Genomic DNA, 18,829 nt, shown 5'->3' on the forward strand with positions numbered 1-18,829 from the left:
TCACTTGTGGCTAGCTCCTTATGGAGACCTTCAGACTGATTCTGCAGAAGGTCCACCCCAGACTTCCAACACCAGACTGTAGATTGCCTGCCTTCATGTGAGTGACTGTTTTTTCATTCTTAAAGGTTTTTGGGGGAATATGATGGCTCCAATCTAGGATTGTTGCCTTCCTAAAACTTCGGCACTGTCAGTGCATAGGATTGTGCTTAGCAAATGGAATAAGCAGTGTTGGAGTAAAAATGCTATGGAAGACGTCACCACATGCTGGCTGAGCCCTGCGCGGGTACTAGGAATGTGCCTGTCTTGTACCTTCTCACTGTCAGAACTAGGTTTCACAAACAGTGACTCAGAAAAGAATAAGCCGCAGCTCAGAGAAGCACAAGGATTCCCATTTTAAAGCTTCGTCTGATTTTCTACATGTAGGGCATCAATGAAAAACTGTTTTTAGGTGCAATGTTAAAGTGCAATTCTGTTAAGAAAACTAAGCCTGTGAACCACCAAGGTGGACCTTGCATCCATTTTCCATCACCTCTTTCCACTTTGGACCGTTCTCTGCTCCACGCAGAAGAAAAATCAGTTTCCTTTCCATAGACATCTCTGTGCAAGCTGCAGCTGGGAAGGGTGGGGCAGGGCTGGTGTTTTCATCCTTGGGCTCCGACATCAGCCGTTCCCAGGGCAATGGAGGGGGTGTGGGGTCTCCACCAGCAGAGCCACTGTGGCCAGGGGAGGTGCTTGGCAGTTGCGCTGCCACAATGTGATGCTGCGTATGGGGCTGTGAAGGCTTTTACGTTATTAAACGTTCCCGATGCCGACGCAGGTGAAGAGTAAGTTCTGACTCACAGCTCCAAAGGCTGGGCGTTTCTGAAGGACTGAAAGGTGCGAAAAGCAAGAGTTTTATTTTTCAGAGTTACTAAGTCACTAAGCTGCCGGGAGATATGAGCATGTGCACGCAGACAAAGCAGATCTGCTGATTAGGCTGCTGGTTTACAGTTTATTTTCTCAGTACAAGTTGTCTGTTGAAACAGAAAAAGTTTGGAGATAATAACGCGACAGCACCTAAAACAGCCCCACCTGCAGCTCACCCTTAAGCTCATCAGCAGAACAGACAGCAATGCTAGTGACTACTTTGTCTAATCTGTAATACCATACTGTATTTGTTGAATAATCTATCTAATATAGTCTTCTTCCTCACTAGCATTCTGAATGCAATTATCAAAGGTGTCCTTACATATTTAAATCTCATTTAGAAGGAGAGCCACAGCCAAAATGCTAATGAGCTCACCTTAATGGTAAACATTGAGCACTGATAAGAATGAAACTCCATCCTCTGTTCTCAAAGAAGTTCTTACGTGTTTCCTACTTACACAGCTTTTTATCTGATTCTCCTTCACTTCTGTTCTTAGGCAGATTAATAGGCACCTGAACAGAGAAATAACAGTACTACATCTTCTTCACACCCTTTTGACAGACTTTTGAGATTGCAAAATATTTTTGGAAAATTATTATTGGAAAAAAGATTACTGAATGATCAGGTGGACGGCAGTTTTTCAGGCTGGAACAAACTGTCTCCCAGCATTCTCATGAACACGTTAGTAACTCGTACTTAAATGCTGATGGGACATTTTTTAGAATGTGATAAGTGTGAAATAGCCTGTAGTTTTATCAGTCTTGGTTGCTGCCCACTCCTGCTAAAAAAAGGTTGATTGTGATCATTAAGTTGCAGGTAGGCAGTGCCTCTGGACTGTAAAATAGGAATGTTAGCGTGCAGTGATGAAAGCAAACTTTGCTCAACACCTGTCTATATATATTGCAGGTTTCAGTGGCTGCCCAGTTGATCTGTTCGCTCGGTCGTCTGGGAATAAACAAGTGGTAAGTAAGAACAACTAAGACTGAGGGTTTTTTTCCTTCTTTTTAGAGCTTGTTTAGCTTGTAAATCTGGAGCTCTGCTTTTGCAGCTCAAGGAATGGCAACAGAGAGCTAGCCTGGGGAAGCAGGGTGGCATGTGAAATGTCATCCACTTGTTAGCATTTTCTTCTTGTGTTCTTTCAACTGCACTTATACTTTAAGGTAGTAATCAAAAAATCATAGTTCTAAAAGCAAACTGTGCTACTTTTTGATTGCAGATAACTAGATTTATTTATATGGATATGATAAAGAAAAAAGCGTTTTATTAGCAGCTGTCAAAAAAAAGAAAAAGAAAAAGAAGATATCAAACAAAAAAACCATCCCAGAAATAACTGCCTATAGTATAAGAAAGTACTGTTTTAACTATTATTTGGATTGAAAATAAATGGCATTTTAAGTCATAGTAATCAGTGGTATTTGATACCGGAAAATGTCTAGGGTATGATTAATGAAACATTGGAAGGAAATTCAGCCAGTTCATGTTTTAGCATAGATAGTGCGTAAGGTCTGTGTGCTGTACTATGGCCATGTCAGACTATTCTTGGTGGAAACATTTTCTGATGCTAATTTGGTTTGATACACGGGAGTAAAAGGAATACATTAGTCTAATGTAGTTAGCTCAAGTAATGTGGCAGTAGGCAGGAATCAACTGGTTTCTAGGTAACTTTTATTAGCCGGTCTCCCATTAGATCAGTAAGTCTTTTTAATGTCGTTACTTTTCCCTCTCTCGATTCTTTACTGTGTGGTTTGTGTTTAGGATGGGGTAGATCTGTTGTATGTCCTTGTTGGTGGGATTATTTTGTTGTTGTTGTTCTATTCTAAAAAAGTAATTGCTTTATTTAAATACCCAGTAGGCATTTCAAGTAGTTTGCTGGAGTTTCCTGGCTCTGGGTCCTCACTGGCAGTGTCTAGTTCTTTGCTTTGTTGTAAATACAAAAATTAATCTTTGGGATTTATTTTCTCTCTGTACCTGCTTAGGAGTTAGCTCTCTCTACTGGTTTGTTTTATATGTGCTTTTAGTTTCGCTACGTGTTAGATTCAAACTTGTGAGCAGTAAGTCTCAGGGATCCACAGGAATAAACAGTGAGCACAATGCTTTATTTTTTTTTTTTTTTTAGGCTTTCACATATCTATTTTGTCCTTTAGTACTACATTAGTTGAAAGTTTACTTCCTGGCTAAGCCAGAGAAAAAGCCCCAAGAAAGCAACTGGTGCCAGAGCAAAGACAAAACTTGCTCCTAGCAAGGCTGAATCATTGCTGGTGTTTTTTAAAGTCGTGCCTGTTCTGTTGCACCTGAGGCTTTGTGGCTGCCAAGGAACAGGGTCTGGGGCAAAATTATCAGCTGATGTAAAGCTGCTGAATGAATTTGTGCTGGTTTAGGATCTTTCCCTTCCTGTCTTTACATAATGTGCTTCTATGTTGGAAATGATACTTTTTGAGGGGAAAAAGACAATATTTCTTCGAAGTGTGCAGAAGAAGGATTGCTGTGTAGCTTGGTATTTACTTCTATGAAGTATGTGTGGTAAATATTCATATTTACTAAGTCGTATAGCTGGATATCAGATTAGCTGGTAAATTCCTTTTTAACATAAAAACCATAGCATAGTGGTGAATGACAAAAAAGGGATGTGTTGTTATAGAAAAAAGAGAGGAGGAGAGAGAGAGAAAGAGGAAGAAGCCTGGCTAAACCCAAAACTTGTTTCGGAGCTGCTTAAGCAACCTGTAGGCACATGTGAAGTTCATGTTGGTGGTAGTGTTTGAAGGTATTATCAAATGGTTTTTAAATTACTGCTATTTTCTCCAGTACTTTTGTTTCATCTCGGTTTGACTGGGTCTGTTCCACTGGAGGTGAGATTTCTTTAAGGCTTGCTGCTTCATAGTTCTTATTTCAGGCACAACGTGGCCTCTCAGTGAGCTGTCACGGGTGGAGAGGTACAAACAATACTGCCCAGGCACATGCAAGTGGTGGTTCATGTTTGCTGTGTTGAGTCCAGCAAAATAAATAAATTTACAACTGTTTCTGATTTAGGACTGAAAAGCACTGAGAGTCTAGCCCTGCAACAGAGGAAATGCTGTTACAGTCCAATGAGTCACTGAGGAATGCACTATAGGGCAACTGCATGACACCTAGTGTTGCTCAGATAATCCCCCAGAGACTTTAACTCTTTGAAATGCTGCAGTGAGAGAGTCAGCCTGGATATACAAACCACAGGAGCCCACTCTGGCTTAGGCTTTTTCTCTCTCACACTTTATTTCGGAATTTGAATGTCATTGATTTCCATCTATCTCACTCTTAGGAGCAGGTTTCAGTTTCTTTTGGAGTTAGAAAGGATGTCACGCATCGTTAGCATTTTCCGAAGGTGAGGGAAGACTATACTTTCAACAAAAGGAGCATGTATGATGGTGTGAGAGGATTTGCCGCAAGGTTCACCAGAACAGACTGGATTACAGTTTGCGCAGGCATTAGTTTTCAGACCTTTGCAATATGCATAGCATATTTTGACCTGCCACTTTCAAGAGGAAATTAGTTCCCATCTCAACACAGCTCTGAAGACGGGATATCCAAAGTGCCAGTGCTTATCCAGATGTGAGCTCCAGGACTACACCCTGGGTGTAGGCATCCTGGCCAGCATCCTGCCAGCTAAGGTGGGAACCAGACGTGTGGCACTGAGACACCAAGGCTGGCATGGGAATAGGCCGAGCTCATCACCCTGGGCACCTCCTCCAGCAATTGTGGCTATCCTGCCTTTGGACCTGGACTGGTGGGTCCAGCTGAATGTAGCTCCTTGTTGTGGTGTGCATTGTCACCAGCCCAGCCTCTGCCCATTCTCTAACGTGTTCCTTTGTCTTTGGCGTTCAAAAGTAAACCACTATTATAGTTTTCATTGTCGTTTATATTGTGCGTCAATGACGTTGGTCTTCTATACCACACCTGGTGTCAGCGCATAAGAGCTGTCAGGGAACGATGCAGTTAGCTTTGTCACCCCACTGCTCTGCTTCTTCGCAGCACCTAGATTTTCTTCTGAGTATTTTCTCATCATGTTTATTTCTGTATTGGGGCCAAGGAAAAATTCTTTGAAGGGAAAGCTGTAGGATGTAGATTATCCTTGTAGCACAGCGATTAATTAACAGTAAGTAGCTGTGGACAGGTCTCTAGCAAACAGAGTATCAGGTGGCTGTAAACTATCTTCTCAGCTCTTTCTCTTAACAAGAGTCGGGATCTGGAGAAAGCTGACAGCTTTGGTACTGCTTCAAGGATCTAGATGGTTCTGTTTCCATCAGTCTTTACCAATCAGACAGAAAGGGCTGTTCTAGTAACACCTCTGCAAACTCAAATGCACAAGACAAATACTGTAAAGACTTCCAGTATTCAAGCCTACCTTCCCAAATCAGAGGTTGACTCGGGCTCGTATGAATAATTTTATATGCATACCTATAAAAAAAGCTTCCTCCACATAGGTGATCAACTCTCATTTTACTGTATTTAATCACATAAAGCAAAAACAATAACAATACATGACATACCTGTGGGATCCTGAGCACCCCGGGAACATAGGAGATGATTATTATGAAAAAATGCCCTGCTGAATTCTGGAATGGGAGGAGTTTATTTAGGAGACAAAGAGGCTGTTTGTTTGCTGAAGTTTTCCAGCTCCAGTTTCTCCCGTAAATGCATCAGCTCAGTTTCCACACAGTAATAACGCAGGCTGAATCGTTCATTTCCATACTGACTGTAACAGAAGAGCATTGAAAGTGCTGATGGCATCTCTAGGGCTAGTGGCATGTCCAGCATATTCTGTGTCTCTCCGTGGTGGGAGTATGTTGTCAATGCAACTTCACATCCAAATTTCCAACACATTTTCACAATTACACTTCATTTAAGAAGCACTTGTGCTGAGCAGTTATTTTCTTAGAGTCCTCAAATGCTGAACATCTATAAATGAAACTCGTTTGACAAGACAGAGGTGTTCTGGCATGGGTGGGGCTTGGAGGTTTTCTGGCATCGGTGAAAATATTGGAATTTGCTCCAAGCAAATGGAAACCCTTGTTGAAACAAGCAAGACTGATTTTCTTCCATCTGTTCTGAGATCTTTCTTTGTGTATCTTGGGAGCTGCTATGGATCTTACACCACAGATAAATAATGTGTAAAAGCATTGGTTTTTTGCTAATGGGATTGTAGAGTAATTTTTCCTGCTAAAGTGGAAGGGAAGATACTCTTTTCTTTGTGAAGTGCCAAATCACATGAGAGATTTTGTCCATGACATTTCCTTCCCGGCTAAAGGAGGAGGATGTGGGGTTTATTGACATGGGCAGGGACAAGACATAGTCACCATCAGCTACATAAAGGATTATGATTAAATGAATGATTAATTATAGTCCCTTAGAGTGGCTGCTAAATGCACAGGAGCATGATACCAACTCTGACACTGGAGGCTGGGTGCAGGTGCCTTGTTTATGAGAAACATTGCAGACAAATTTGCGGGTGCCAGGCATGGCAGCCATGGGACAGCTTTGCCCTCAGCGCAGACCCACTCGTGTGGCAGAGAGAGTGGAAGAGACAGATCTGAAGGTGAGGCTTTTCTGGGTAGGGTTCCCTTCTCCCATCCTTTCCATGGTGGCTGAGCTAACCAACAGCCTTACAGCCTGGAAAGGTGGACGTATTATTATAGATTGCCTCAGCTCCCTGTGGTCACTTTCCCCCTCTTTCATGTCCCTCCCTCTGGCTTCTGATATCGGTGAAGTAATTAAGTAGGACTTTTCCAGGTTTTGGTTCAAGGAAGAGCTGTCTCCTCCTCTTGTGCCTGGGCTAGGTCTCTCACATGTGCTTGTACTTGTACTGGCAGGATTTGGCTATGTGATGTCTTAATTTTAAAGTTATTATTTGTTAATATTACAAAGGATGTTGTACGTGCTCAAAAGGTGTCAGAAGGGAAGAGGTGCAGACAGAGAGCCTGCTTGAGATGGGTGAGCCTGACCTTGCTGCCGTTAACTCAGCTTCACTTGCAGCATCAGCTCTGAGTTACAGGCGAATAGAGACCTGCAAATGGCCCCTGCTGTCAGCTCGAAACTCTGGGGTCTTCCCGCACCTTGTCCAGGGTCATGTTCTCCTCCATACTTCTGTGGGAATGAACCAGTAAAGGCAGCAAGAAAACTGTGTTTAGCATATGCGACCCAAACTAGGTGATGCTTTAGGGAAGAACTTTCTTTGCTAAGGTCTGTGTATTGAATTACCAGTTTAGTAAAGGCAGTCACTTAAATCCAGAAGGTGGAAGAAAGCAAAGCAGTCCTCTAACTTTTTGCAGAAAAGGAAATAAAATGAATTAAAGCAAATAAATGCTTAAGATTTGGAAAGCAGAAGAATCTTTGCTTTCATGACAATTAAAATTGAACAAAAAAACAGGCATGAGATGCAAATTTTTTTTTTTAAATTGTGTAAATTGCACAAACAAATCAACGGTGTGATTTAAAAAATAATTGAGAAATCTATTTCACAAATAAAAGAATAATTCATAAAGGTTGATGCAAAGCCAATTGCTTCCGTTCAATTTCCATCTCTTTTGCTCTTTACCATATTTCTCACATACCCTGTTTTAAGTGTTTCAACCACACATGCATTGTGATCAGAACTACTTTGTTAGTCACAGATCATGGCTCCTTGGCCTGAAGTGGAAAAGCCTGAAACCAACAACTATATTGGGGACTCTTCCAAACAAAACCAGAACATGGCTGGGAAAGAAGGAGAAAATCACAAAGGTAATGTCTGCTCACCTGTCAGTTACAGGACATATAAGCTTTCAGGCTCCTTGGAGAAGATGGAAAGTAATTAAACCATTTTTTTAATGTTGTATTTCATCAGGCAATGTGGCTTCACTTGGAAATAAAGGAGAAATTCAACCTGCATTTTCCACAATAGCCTTGATAGATGAAACAAGGCCAGAAGAAGAAGACCCGTGGGCTCTGCCAGAATTGCAGGACACTGGGGTCAAGTGGTCAGGTAGCCATTTCTCAGTAAAAAAAGTTATCTGCGTTTGTTTTTTCCATTGCTCTCTGTCTCAGTTGTTTTCCTGAAATTATATTTGCTGGAGAATTGAATTCAAGATTTGAGGAGTTTTCAGATGTGGGATTTACACTCTGGCTCACCCTCCCCAACAATGAATAGGGATATTAGAGTTAGTTAAGAAGAATCTGGGAATCATGCTGTTTACACTCTTTAAAACACAAGGAGATATATGCAAAACAATACAAAATCAATGTGATTTTATATCCAGGCTGCTACTGGTCTTTTTTTACGCAGTGGGATGACTGTGTAAAACAGAGGGTCAGTCTCAGACTTCATAAGGCTTTTGTCATATGCCAAAAGCTTTTACATGGTAAAACTAGGTAAACGAACTATCTACTTCTGCAGTTAAAATCTGATCAAGAAGAGCATTCTTTAGGGGTTTAATCACACCCTCAGGTCTCAACACTGTCTTTGACTCTGTAGTGCCTGTTTGTGTGCTAGCTCGTTCCAGAGAGAACACCAGATACATCAAGCAAGTATTCTATTCATAATGTGTTTGTTTTGCAGAACTGGATAGAAAAGGAAAGATCATTCGTGTACTCTACGGAATAGGGAAGTTTATTATGCTACTTGGATTACTCTACTTGTTCGTGTGTTCTCTGGATGTTCTGAGCTCTGCTTTTCAGCTGGTAGGAGGTATGAAAATGGCTAAAACATCAAGAATAAACTATGAATGAGGCAATAAATTCCTCCCGAGTTACTAAATTACAAATATCGCTCTTCGAGAACATTCTCCATAGATTTGTGTGTTGAGATAGTCAGAAGTAGCTCTGCTGAAGACTGACCTTCATTTATCTGAAAGGGCCTTTGTTTCTCAAATTCTAAAGAGCTGTTGATGTAGGGATTATTGGCCCTGATTTCTAAGTAAGTTCCTGTTACTTTAGTGACAGTTTACATGAATACATCTGTGCATAAATCTGTCCCATGTTGAAAGACATTCCAACAAGGTGAAATATGAAAATTGTGCTCTCGATCAAAGCATCCAGCACTGAAATGTTCCCCAAATCCTTCAAAGATGAAAACTATTGAGATGTATTTTTTACATTTACCTATCTGCAAGGATTGAATTCTGCTGATGGATTCAGAAGCAGTTATCAGAGAAATATGTGAGGTTTTGGGCATTTTTGGCAACAGGGATACAGGAACAGAATTACTCAGGATTATTAAAATAGTTTTTCTTGATGCAGTAATGAAAAATATCATTAATATCAAGTATCATTAATAGCATTTAAATCTATGCATATGTAGGTTGTCGTCCTACAGTCTTTCCTCTGATGGCTGTGGTTTTATATGGTTCTCTGCAGAGTTCAGTAGAGCTTGTTCAGTCACTGAAATGAGAAAATACAAAGTGTTTTCTCATAACTGAGAAGCTGATAGTTCAGGAACTGAATTTGGACCCCTGGGCTGTGTCATCTTGTACTTTTTTTGGCTGGCAAGCATGGCTATATATGTATTGATTAAATGGTTGAATGATCTTTAATTAAGCGCTCTGATAATTCCTATGAACTTTTCCTTGCACTTCCCTCACCCTGAGAATATGTTTTTTGTAGGTAAAGCAGCAGGGGACATTTTTAAAGACGACTCAGTGCTGTCTAATCCTGTTGCGGGACTGGTGATTGGAGTTCTGGTGACTGTTATGGTTCAGAGCTCCAGCACTTCTTCATCCATTGTGGTCAGCATGGTGTCCTCCACACGTATGTCTACTTACAGTATCTTCCACAAGATCACTCATAAATCTCGGTCTGGGGTGCAAACATTCCCACACCTGTTCAAGAAGCTTTGGGTGTGAGAGGAGAGACTGCAGGAAAGGAATTTCACACCTGTTGCCCTGATATTAAATAAAAGTTCATATACCATAATAATAATGATAATAATAGTAATAATAATAGTAGTAACAGTAAGTCCACAACTCCAATGAAAATCATAGGAAGCCTTGTTATTTAATGCATTAATTTTGGAAGGAACTGCATACTTTTCTCATGTTAGCCAGTTACTGAATTTCATTTGTTTCTGTGGCATCGTTTCAAAATTCTGCAGCAAGTTAGAAAATGCCCGGGAAAGAAGAAATTTTATCTTACTCTGGCCCTCTAACACTGGTGAAAGGGGTAACCATGGACTGCAATTTCAGTGGGGATCATGGGACTACGGGAGTACCATGTTACCAGGACATTTGATTAAAGCAAACATAACTGTATTGGAGCACCTAATCCTAGTGACATCAAGGGGAGTCAGGGTTCCAGTGTTCAGAGATGTTAATTTTCATTGGAACAAAGAACTTGCTGATGATCTGATTTTTAATTATTATTATTTAATGCTTCCTTTTCTGCTTTCCAGTGCTGACTGTTCAATCAGCAATTCCTATCATAATGGGAGCAAACATTGGTACCTCCGTTACAAACACGATTGTGGCGCTCATGCAAGCTGGGGACAGGAATGAATTTAGAAGGTATTGTACTTAAAAACCAGATCTGAAAAGTTGATTTTCTCCCTTCTTTTAGGTTTTCTTCTATATTCCCTACCACTACCATAGCCATTCAACCTTTCTATTGATCTAAATTTGAAATCGGGCAAGTCACAAGCATGGCGATGGCCAAAATATAATGCTGTCTAGATACATGGTTTCACGTACTTGAAGAAAAGCATATTGGGTTCCTTTAAAAGCTCAGTGTTTTTGTAAGAATCCACATTTTTTAACTGGATCTTGCATAAGAATAGGTTTTCAGTTGCCACTGCTATACCACCTACCTTTGACTATCTCTTAATTATGGAAAGGCTGTACAAGAAGTTAATATTACAGTATTTTGGTCTACTCTCCTTAAAAGAGACTTCAGTATGAAGTTTTTTTAAGTCTACAGTAAGCAAGAGCTGGTAACTGTAGAGAAATGAAGTGTTCTGGCTGTCAAATACACACAGTGACAACTTTAAGACTGCCTTCTCACATTATCACTGAGTGAGCTCGTGGCTTGCTGGATGTGAGCAGTAAACTTGGGAGAGATATGAGGCATTAGCACCTTGTTGTTCATGGCATACCAGACGTATGAAATACATTTGGCCAAAGCCTCTGAGGAAAGATCTGTGGCTCCTCAGGCTGTGGAGGGAAAGCGGGAAGGGAGCTGTTCACCAACGGGTTGCAAGAACATGTGAGATGGCTGCAAAGAGATGTGTTCCCCCATGGGTCAGGGGGAGCAGGTCCCATAGGCAACACCTGGCTGAGGATTAAAAATGTCCAAAAAATGGGTGAGAGACAAAACAAACGTACACTGTACAGCCACTTCTTTCTTCAGACATGTACACTTGGCAGCCTTGTGTTACGGATCACTTTTGCCGTTTCACTCACCTGGCTGGCTATTTCACTTGGTCAATGGTGGGAAGACAACTTAGTGCTCTATAGCAAAGCAGCCATCTCCTGTGACCCCAGAAATGAAAAGATTCATATCTGGAAATGGGCTTCATCACCACTTCTATGATTTCATACTTAATTGATGTTGTGCACATGATGTTTAATTAAAAGCAGCTCTGGTTTTTAATTTCTTCTCACAGGGCCTTTGCTGGGGCAACAATCCATGATTTCTTTAACTGGCTCGCTGTGTTTGCGCTGTTGCCCATTGAAGTTATTTCTGGCTATCTTTACCATCTCACCAATGCTATTGTTGAGTCCTTTCATCTTGAAAGTGGTGAGGATGCCCCTGAGCTACTAAAAGTTATCACAGATCCCTTTACAAAGCTCATCATTGAGGTAAGGTCGTTCTCTCTTCAAGGAAGATGCTTACTTGGTTCAGACACTCACTTCTCTGTGTCCTTGGGGTAAAGCTTGTTAGCAGATGGATTCTTCTTTTACGCACATTTTATAAAGCCCTTGCTCTATGTTTCCTGTCTTAATTTCCCTCACATTGCACCTTGATGGTAGACCCAGCTAGGAGGACTGGGAAGGCAGGTGAGGACAAATATGGCCATGTGGGATGAATAGGATGCAGCCTGTTGCCTAGACAGTGCTAGCTGAAACAGCCTAGAGCAACCAGAAGATCTGCACAGGACCTGAAGAGATGACGCTGCTATTAAGGGAAATTCATATGCATCTAGAGGGACAGCTGCAGGCTGGGGGGATGCACACAGCTTCTAAAATGACAGTAAATGCATTTAGACAGTTGTGTCAGTGTAGTTGCTTAAAAAGACGAGATGAGATGAGGTGGTGGATGATTTGGGAAGAATGAGACATAACGTTTGTGTGCATAGGGTTGCACCTTTGAGGGGAAGTAAACCCCCTCTTACCTGTTGGGCAGCAGCTCCTGCATTAGAGATGGCCGTGCAGGTTTTTGCATTATTGAGCTTCCAAAGGGATTTACTTGCGTAGATCTGAACGGAAGTGTGTGATGCAAGTTGGAATAATGCTCCTTTTTTCTTCTTTTTTTTCTTTTTCATTTTATTAAGCTTGATAAATCAGTGATAAATGCAATTGCTACAAATGATGAATCAGCAAAAAACAGAAGCCTGGTAAAGGTCTGGTGTGTAACTGAAAGCAATGTGGTGAGTAACACGATAAATTAATTGCCGGGTTTCTCAGGAAATACGGTACTTATCTGTAGCTGACACTCCTTATCATAGGATTGTGAAATTAGATTTTTAAATGAGTATTTTCTTTTGCAGCAGCAGAAGAATGAAAACAATTTAATGTACTTTTTGCTCCACTTAAGTATGACATACCAGTGGTGAGCTTGACCTGTTGCTTTCAGTACCGTGCAGGCCCTTGTTTATCAGAAGTGGTGGTTTGGAGGCAAGCCTTTTACTCCTATCACATCCAAGTGCCGTTAAACTCTCTCTACTGACTCTTGGAAGGTGGAAAAAGTCTGCAACATAGGCCAAAGAAAATCCCTTTTTGCCCACCGTTTATCTATTGATCTAACCAGATTTAGTCGTACGTGTATGAAGGTGATCTGGCGGCAGCTGGTTATTTGCAGCTTCCTCGGAAAAGTGCCCTCAGAGGAAGCCTCTGTGGGGCTGCGTTCTGTTGTTCTCTGCCCACGCAGCACTGCAGCCTGCAGGAATCTGTTGCTCAGATCAACAGCAGTGTGTGTTTTGGTAAACCGTGGAGAGGTAATTCCTGAAGTCCTGAGGCAGAAAACACTTAAGGGCCCACAGCGGAGGTTAAAATGAAGTGCTTGGGTTTTCAGAGGAGCCCAGCTCCTGTTGAATGTTGATGGCCTGTGAAATGCTAGCCAGGGAGATAGCGCCAGGAGCAGAGCTGTGCTGGTGTGAAACCGTGCTCAGGTTACGCTGCTGAGGAGCTGGGTGTCTGGCCTCAGGGGAGGCACGATGCTTGGGCAGCTGTGCTGCTTTCAGGCCCCCAGCCTGCCCTTGGCTATCCCTCCGCTGCCCTGCCTGGGCAGGTACAGCCTAACGCTCAGTGAGGTCAGAGCACCTGAGTCCAACAGTATCCCCACTCTTAGAAGATGAGCAGCTACACAGAAAATGTAGGCTAAAGGTTACATTTCCATAGACACAACTTCTGTGTGTGTGTGTTTGCCTGTGTTCTGGCTGTGTAACTACTCCCAAGCGTGTAGTCAAATTACAAAACGTGTGAAACCCTCATAAGCTGGACTTGAACTTGGTGGAGAAAGAGGAATATCACTTAAAGTATTTACATTCTGATTGGGTTAAAGCCATTGCTGGCAAAAATAATTAAACAGATTCATGGCAGGGATAAATAAATGCAGATTCCATATGTTTAAAGCAGAACATAAGGATAAACATTTTGATCTCATGCAGCTGCCTTGAAACTCAAATGTCTGAAAAGATTTCAGGAAGGCAAGAAGGAAGGTTGTGTTGTGTTTGTGAAGGCTAATGTGTTGAGGGGGCTGGAGGCTGGCTCCCTGAAAATGTAGGAACAGTGTATCCACTCCCAGCTTTGCCCGTCTGCGGCAGCTGGAGGTAGAATGTGAATGTGGGGGTCCGCAGGCAGCACCCAGCAAGAAAATACAATTTCTCTTCCCCTGTTTCTGCGAAAGAGAATCACTCAAACTCGTCTTGAAGATGCCTTCTGCTCAGCAGTGTGGTTCAGAGTCCATTTGGCTGTTAGCTGCTTTTGCAGGGAAGTACAGTTCAGTCAGCAAACTCTTAATCTGCGTGAGGACTTACGGACCTAGAGACAGAACCCAATACACCTGGCTAGAACCTCTTATAAGGAAGGATTTATTGCAGATCAACTCAATAAGACTAATGCTTATCATAGTGCTAGTAATTAGCTTTTAGAATGCATTTGAGCTTTAGAGGCAAGTTCTGTTTCTATAGACAGGGAAACCAAGGCTTTGAAAGGCAGCGTGAGCAGCTTGTGCTCATCCAGCAACAGAGGCTGCTCTGGTATTGTACTATGCAGAGTCACAGTCCTGTGCAGTACTCACCAGGACATTACTTGCAGTTAAGACTGCAGTAAAGAGGACTCGAGAAAGCTGTGGGACTGACTGGAGGGCCACTGCCCTTCAGCTGCAGCTGGGCATTCCACATTCCACACACCACCTCATTCCACAAACCTTGACATCAGTAGTTAACGTTCTTGGGTACTGATGAGCTAGTACTAAGTTTATTACACTGTAGAAGGTTTAGGGGATGTTTTAATCTTTAAATGTTTTATTGATGGACTTGGGTAACAGCACAACCATTTATTTTAACAAAGCAAAAAAACTTGCCTTGTCATTAACATGGTGCCAACTTACACTCCAGCTTACAAATAGGCCTTTACTTGACGAATGCTTGGTTGTAGTAAAAACCTAGAACTTTCCATGAGCTCTTAATGAAGGGTTTAGGTGACTTACCTGCTTTGTCTGGCAATCTTTAGACACAGCAGAATGTCACAATTCCACCTTCAGAAAACTGCACATCTTCTGACCTTTGCTGGACTGACGGAAACACAACATGGGCCATCAGGAACGTTACTGAAACAAAATATATCAGTAAATGTAAGTAGCAGAACTATTTCTCCTTTGTACTATCTTTACAAATATACATAGCTTTCTAACAGTGTTAAGACCGCTTCAGAGGTATACCAAGAGGCAGTTGCCTGTATATGGACACAAGGTACTGCTGCAGCTGCAGCCAGAGCCGCCCGCGCTCTGTTGTAGCTACACAGCCGGAGTTACCAGCACCATCATGGTATCTGGCTGCGGCTGGATCTCTTTCCACGCTCCCTGATACCAGTAATCGAAATCTTTAGTATCATGTTGCTCTCACTGTTCAGGTGACTTGGAGCTCCAGTTACTTTGCTGTAATGGTTGCTTGGGTATCTCCATCCCTCTGCATGCCTTTCAGGACTTTCAACAGTACTTCTCAGGCACGCAGCAACCTCTGAGAACAGCCAACCCACCATTCTGCTCAGATACACCAAAATTTCCTTATGCTGTTGTATTCCTCTCCCTTGCACATGGTCACCCAACTCCTGTCTTCCCCACAAGGGTGCCCACTGTGTTTTTATAAGCGTGTCCACACAAGACTGCCTTTGAGACATGACTTTTGTGGAGCAAGGGAGGTGATGTTTTCACTCTTTGCATCCCCCCTCAAGCTGTGTGTGCTTTGGTCCCATTTTCTAGGGGGCATGTATGAAAACCAGAATGGGGTTTGGGATCGGAAACAAAAGTGTTGCTAGGCCAATTCATTTTCCTTTTCTTTTTCAGGCCAGCATCTCTTTGCAGAGGCAAACCTGCCTGATCTTGCCATTGGTCTCATCCTTCTAGCTTTGTCCCTGCTTGTTCTGTGCTCCTGCTTGGTGATGATTGTTAAGCTATTAAACTCTGTGCTTAAAGGACAAGTGGCGAGTGTTATCAAGAAGACAATCAACACTGGTAATTACCTGTTTTTCTTGAAGATTATTTTCAGGAATGACAAGGACACTGAGCACATCTATTGATATGTCCTGTTCTTGTAGGTATTATAGAATAGTTTGAAGAAAAACGGTTGTATACACATGCATTTTTTTCTCCCAAGCATGTTATTTTCTTTCTTTTAAAAATCTAGTGGTGAAAATCTTGTTTAAGAACTGCAGCAGATTAACAGCAACAGAGACCAAAGTCCAGGCTCTGTTTCTTGATGTATAATCATTAGCTGTTAGAAATGTAATGTTCCCATCCTCAAAAGATAACACTGAAATGCTGAGACCATGATTGCCTGCTCTGGCACAGAGGCTGAATGTTGATTCTAAAGTAAGTTGAAAAAAAGTTTGTAGTAATTAATGATCTAATTCCCTTTGCTTGTCCTGTTCCACCTTAACCCTCTCTTCAGTATCATAAGGCAGCCCTGAATAGTGGGACTTTCTGTCTTTCCCTGTGTTCTCCAGGTGATTTTTCAACCTGGATCCACTGAGTGCAAATGTGGGTTGTTTTTTGGTTTTTTTTTTTTTTCCCACTTGACAGCTTCCCTTGGCCTCTCTTGAATGGAGAGGTTAGAACCTGCAGCAGAGAAAAGCAGTCCTGGCATGTATCTGGTTGTGGTTGAAGATAGGTTTCACAGAAATGGGGCAGGCAACAAAGCAGACCCCATGGTGTCTTCTCCTGGGCAAAGGACACTTTCCAAACCAAAAACGAGGGGTGGAAAGTCATCAGCTGCCAGTTACTGTTAATTTGTGATCTACTCCGTGTTCCTTTGTGTCTTCCTGATTGATTAAGTACTCACTTCTTGGCTCACTCATAAATCTGCAGGCTATGGGGGGTGATTTTGCCTAGTTTCTCTAATTAGTGTGATTAGCTTTTCTTTGTAAGAGTTGACAAGTAAGTTTTTAGGAGGTGATCTGCTTGAAACTAGTTAGAACAAACCACCTGATTTTCTCAGAATGGTCTTCAGAGCTTTTTGAAGATTTGATCCGTGCAACAGGTGCCTCATGGCTGAAACCAAGGCTCTCAAGACATCGAGAAGGATTTGTGTTGACCTCTGTGGAAATGTTTCCCATTACAGCATAAATGCTGTCCTGGATCAGGACAAATGTCTGCCTAGTCTAGTCTCCATCTCAAAGTGTATTTAGTGGTGGAAAGCTGGAGAGGGAGTACAGCACACAGGGTAAGTTATAGTAGTAGAACTGACTCTAATCCGAGATCGTCATTTAAGAGACAATAGGCAAACAATATAGCTACATTCAAAATGCTTAGTAGTCATTTCACTGCTGTATTGCCGTTACATAGAGCACTCCGTTATGGTAAAGACAATGTCCTCCCTCTGTGTTTTCTAGATTTCCCATTTCCTTTTACTTGGCTAGCTGGATACCTGGCTATGCTCGCAGGGGCTGGTATGACCTTCGTTGTCCAAAGCAGTTCTGTTTTCACATCTGCTATTACACCCCTTGTTGGTAAGTTGTCAATACTGTATTCTTTATCCCCTTGTTTTGTCTTCTCCATCACACTGAAACCTCTCAATTCTGTTTCTTTTCTCCTAGGCATTGGTGTTATAAGTATTGAGCGCTCTTATCCCCTTACCTTAGGAGCTAACATTGGCACAACCACAACAGCTATACTTGCAGCTTTAGCAAGTCCAGGGAGCACATTAAAATATTCACTACAGGTCAGTATAAACCAATTTCCTTCACTTCCATTAGAAGTTGCAGCTTTTCTGAAGAAAAAAACTGACAAAATTTGCTCTGGTTCAAATACACCATGGATGTCGTGCCTGATTTTGTGTGTGCTGACAAAAGACAGCTCATTTCAACTCCTAGAGCAAAAAGCTCGTATTAACTTTCCTAGAATGTCAATATATCGTAAAATCTTGCTTTTGTAAATTATGTTTGATCTCATTGAACTAATTCAGAACAGAAACAGGATGGGCTGCTTGACCCCTCAGCATGGGGCCTCTGCAGCTTGGAATTCAGTGTCTCCATCTCTGACAACCCTCTTAGACAGTCCCCTATGAGGGTTACTAATTTCTCTGAGCTCCCTTCTCAGGACCCTAACTCTGTTTATGCAGCATACAGGGGCTCCTGTAACCTAACCAAAGGCTGCGCATCCCTTAAAGTGACGAGCTGTCCACCTACCTGAGTGAGCATCCTGACATCTAGTTTCTCAGAGTAAATCTAATTCGAGTGGATTTTACTGAATCCCTTGTTGCCTCAGACTATTTGAAATGTAGGCTGCCTGGCTTTGGGCTCCCATTTACAACCCAGTAAAGAACATTCCAGGCAGCAGATAACATTTGAATGAACCTTCTACAAAGGTCTGCAAAGAGTGAAAAGATAATGAAGTTTCCTTCATGAACAGGATTAATGTTTTTTACTAGCCTCAATAAACCAAGAAAATTACAGAAGTCATTTTATTATCCTCAGGCATGGTAGAACAGATGTAATCATGAGACGATACTATCTTGAACAAGCTCAGATTTCATGATAAATTGCTGGTTTTATAACGTACTTTAAAAATAAACCCTGTACTTTCATATTTACTTTAGTCCAATAACAGTTATAGAATAAAAATAAGGTGAGCAGGGACTGTTTTGTTCAGTATATGGTTATTGTGAGTGATTTCTGAAAGCTTTAGCAAGCAGGTGTCTCTTCACGCTTATCTTTTAAAAAACAATTTTGGAATATGTGTATCAAATTATTATAAATGATCCAGACAAAGTAATATTCCAGGAATCTCCTTGGTGCCCTGTAAACTTTTAGCTAGTTTTTGTAACATCGAGGTTTGTACTATTAACAATTCTCAATAGCCTGTACGCAATATCTAATTTACACTTCCCGTCTTTTAATTGAACACTTGTGGATGCAGAACCCAAGAAGGAACAGTTCTCACGTGGTTCTTGTGCCCTACTAACAACAGGGCTGTTCCCTGGTAGCTGTTTGGTTTGTCAGCTTTGTTTCTGATGGATCCCTTTCTTGCAGTTGAAAGCTGCATTTTAAG

The 18,829-nt window shown here is 41.7% G+C and overlaps 1 protein-coding gene across 1 annotated transcript in view; it reads left to right on the forward strand.

The window, feature by feature from the left end:
* Positions 1-1,770: 1,770 nt before the first annotated feature.
* Positions 1,771-18,829, forward strand: part of SLC34A2 (solute carrier family 34 (type II sodium/phosphate contransporter), member 2) — an 18,164-nt gene continuing 1,105 nt past the window's right edge. Inside the window, exons 1-12 of the mRNA XM_010134575.1 lie at positions 1,771-1,869; positions 7,546-7,660; positions 7,764-7,901; positions 8,475-8,603; positions 9,518-9,661; positions 10,302-10,413; positions 11,508-11,703; positions 12,396-12,491; positions 14,797-14,917; positions 15,629-15,796; positions 17,173-17,289; positions 17,377-17,501. Of these exons, the coding sequence (XP_010132877.1) occupies positions 1,771-1,869; positions 7,546-7,660; positions 7,764-7,901; positions 8,475-8,603; positions 9,518-9,661; positions 10,302-10,413; positions 11,508-11,703; positions 12,396-12,491; positions 14,797-14,917; positions 15,629-15,796; positions 17,173-17,289; positions 17,377-17,501 (1,560 nt within the window). The remainder of the gene's footprint in view (positions 1,870-7,545; positions 7,661-7,763; positions 7,902-8,474; positions 8,604-9,517; positions 9,662-10,301; positions 10,414-11,507; positions 11,704-12,395; positions 12,492-14,796; positions 14,918-15,628; positions 15,797-17,172; positions 17,290-17,376; positions 17,502-18,829) is intronic.

This window comes from Buceros rhinoceros, unplaced genomic scaffold, assembly GCF_000710305.1.
Source record: "Buceros rhinoceros silvestris isolate BGI_N320 unplaced genomic scaffold, ASM71030v1 scaffold9724, whole genome shotgun sequence".
Classification (NCBI taxonomy): domain Eukaryota; kingdom Metazoa; phylum Chordata; class Aves; order Bucerotiformes; family Bucerotidae; genus Buceros; species Buceros rhinoceros.